The following is a 2,422-nucleotide window of genomic DNA, read 5'->3' on the forward strand; positions in this document are numbered from 1 at the left end:
GTACCATGTGATTGAGATTTTGTGTTGGACATCTATTGAGAACATAGGTGGTTGTTGTGACTGCTTCACCCCATAGATTGTGAGGTAGACCTTTGCACTTGAGCATACATCTAACTATGTTCATCACTATTTTGTTTCTTCTTTCAGCTAGCCCATTGTGTTGTGGAGTGTAACGAGAGGTGACTTCATGAATCATGCCATTATCTTCACAAAGTTTCTCAACCTCTCTTGATGTGAACTCTCCTCCTCCATTAGTACTGAAGATTTTGATCTGTTTTCCAGATAGTCTTTCTGCCATGACTTTGAATCTTACCATATTGGCAAACACCTCACTCTTTGCTTTAATGAGATAGATCCACATCTTTCTGTTGAACTCATCTACAAAGGAGACAAAATACTTGTTTCCTCCTAGTCTAGGTACCTCCATTGGTCCACATACATCTGAGTACACTACATGTAATAGATCCAATGCTCTAGCTTGTGTGTGATTGATGAAAGGGATTCTGGTTTGTTTACCTGCTGCGCAACTTTCACAATCAGGTTGTTGTACCTTGATATCAGGCAAGCCAGTCACCATTCCTTTTGTCCTTAGCAGCCCAAGATCTCTGAAGTTGAGGTGTCCATATCTCAAATGTCATACCCAAGTTTCATCCTTCTTGGCCACTGCATTTAGGCATTGAGCATTCCTGCACCTAACTTGACTTGAAAAGTTCTATTTCTAGTTAGTGGTGCCTTCAGGATCTTTCTATTCAGGTTATCATAGATTGTCATGAATCCATTCAGAAGCTGCATAGTTAGTCCCTTTTCATGCAATTGGCCAATGTTAATCAAATTAGTCTTCATATCAGGGACAAATAATACATCACTAATGTATGCTTTCCTACCATTTGCCATGATCAGAGGAACATCACATGTTCCTTCAACTGTGATTACTCTTTGATCTGCAAACTTCACCTTACTCCTTCTGTTTGGATCAAAGTTCACCAACCATTCTCTATTTCCTATCATATGGTTTGAGCACCCTAAGTCTAGGTACCAAATGTCACTGCCTCCATTCACACTGCTTGTTGTCATCATCAACTGAACAACAATATCACCCAGGTCCTCCTCATCTTCCTTTACAAGATTTGCTTCTGATTCTTGTCTTCCATATTGATGATTCTTATTAGGTGCTTGACACTAGAAGTGTCCAATCTTATCACAATTATAGCATCTAATCCTTTTTCTATCAACCTTTTTCTTCCAATTCTTAGTCTGTTTCATTCCTCTCTTATTAAATGATTCTGTATGATCAGAAGTGGTAGCATTGCCAGTTTGTAACCCTTTTATTGAGCTAACTCTTTGTTCAAGTGGTTTTCCTCGATTCTTTGTGAAGGTTCTTTCAAAAGAGTTTCATCTTCTTGCTGTTTGGGCCTGCAGAGCTTGATGAGAGTGTTTTTCTGCACCTCTTTCATTCAATCTTTGTTCATGGGCCTCAAGGGACCCCTGCAACTCCTCAACTTTCATCCTTTCAACATTTTCTGATTCCTCAATAGCTACAACTACATGATCGAATCTTGGTGTCACTATTCTCAGAATCGTTTCTACTATTCTGGCATCTTCAATCTTTTCTCCACAGGATTTCATAGCATTAGTTTGAGTAATTATCCTAGTGAAGAACTCAGATATTTTCTCACCTTCATCCATCTGCATAAGCTCATACTGCCTCCTCATGCTTTATAACCTTATCTTCTTCAATTGAGCAGCACCAACATAGTGCTTCTCAAGAACCTCCCAAGCTTCCTTAGAAGTTGCAGAACCTGCAATCTTCTCAAAATGTGCATTGTCTACAGCTTGATGAATAAGACACAATGTCTTGCAATCTTTTCTTTTACTTTGCTTGTACTCAGTCTTCTCAGTTTGAGTTGCTCCTTCTTCCAGAATTGAGAATCCATCTTCGACAATTTCAGCCACATCTTGATAGCCAAAGATGGCTTTCATTTGGATGCACACCTTGCCCAATTCGATCCATCAAGAACAGGTAAATTTGTTGCAAAATTTCCAATTGATTGTGCCATTCTTCACAGCAGAATTGAGAAATAATTTTGATCTTGTTGCTAGGCTCTTGATACCAATTGTAACACCGCGAATTTTACGATTTCGAATTATAAGATTTTATTAATATTTTTATTAATTATATATTCGAAAATGAATTTCTGGGAATTTTCGGTAAAGAATTAGACGAAACTCTAGTTGAGTTTTAGTCTTGAAATTTTATTTCCTATTTTGTGGTAAATTTTGGTAATTTTCGGAGACAGTCGATTCTGGACCACTGTCGGGGCCGAAATCCACCCGGTACGGCTCAAAAAGTGGTTTTTGAGTTCCGTAACTCGGAATCGAATTCCGATCGCACCGTTGGCTTCGTAATTTCATTTCGAGTCAA

The 2,422-nt window shown here is 38.6% G+C and overlaps 1 protein-coding gene across 1 annotated transcript; it reads right to left on the reverse strand.

Moving 5' to 3' along the window:
• Window positions 1-669: 669 nt before the first annotated feature.
• On the reverse strand, window positions 670-1,713 carry LOC109338201. Its single transcript, XM_019575382.1, has 2 exons — window positions 1,405-1,713; window positions 670-1,179 (listed from the first exon to the last, which is right to left on the reverse strand). Exons 1-2 carry the CDS (start codon window positions 1,711-1,713, stop codon window positions 670-672), a joined length of 819 nt encoding a protein of 272 aa, XP_019430927.1.
• Window positions 1,714-2,422: the final 709 nt, after the last annotated feature.

Source organism: Lupinus angustifolius, unplaced genomic scaffold (assembly GCF_001865875.1).
Source record: "Lupinus angustifolius cultivar Tanjil unplaced genomic scaffold, LupAngTanjil_v1.0 Scaffold_19_43, whole genome shotgun sequence".
Classification (NCBI taxonomy): Eukaryota; Viridiplantae; Streptophyta; class Magnoliopsida; order Fabales; family Fabaceae; genus Lupinus; species Lupinus angustifolius.

Bases quoted from the DNA above. Each gene is read 5' to 3' on its own strand.
- LOC109338201 (XM_019575382.1), bottom strand. From the start codon at position 1,713: ATGAGGAGGCAGTATGAGCTTATGCAGATGGATGAAGGTGAGAAAATA. The intron at 1,180-1,404 runs GCAAGAAGATGA...GGACACTTCTAG, and splicing joins AAGCTCTGCAGGCCCAAACA to TGTCAAGCACCTAATAAGAA.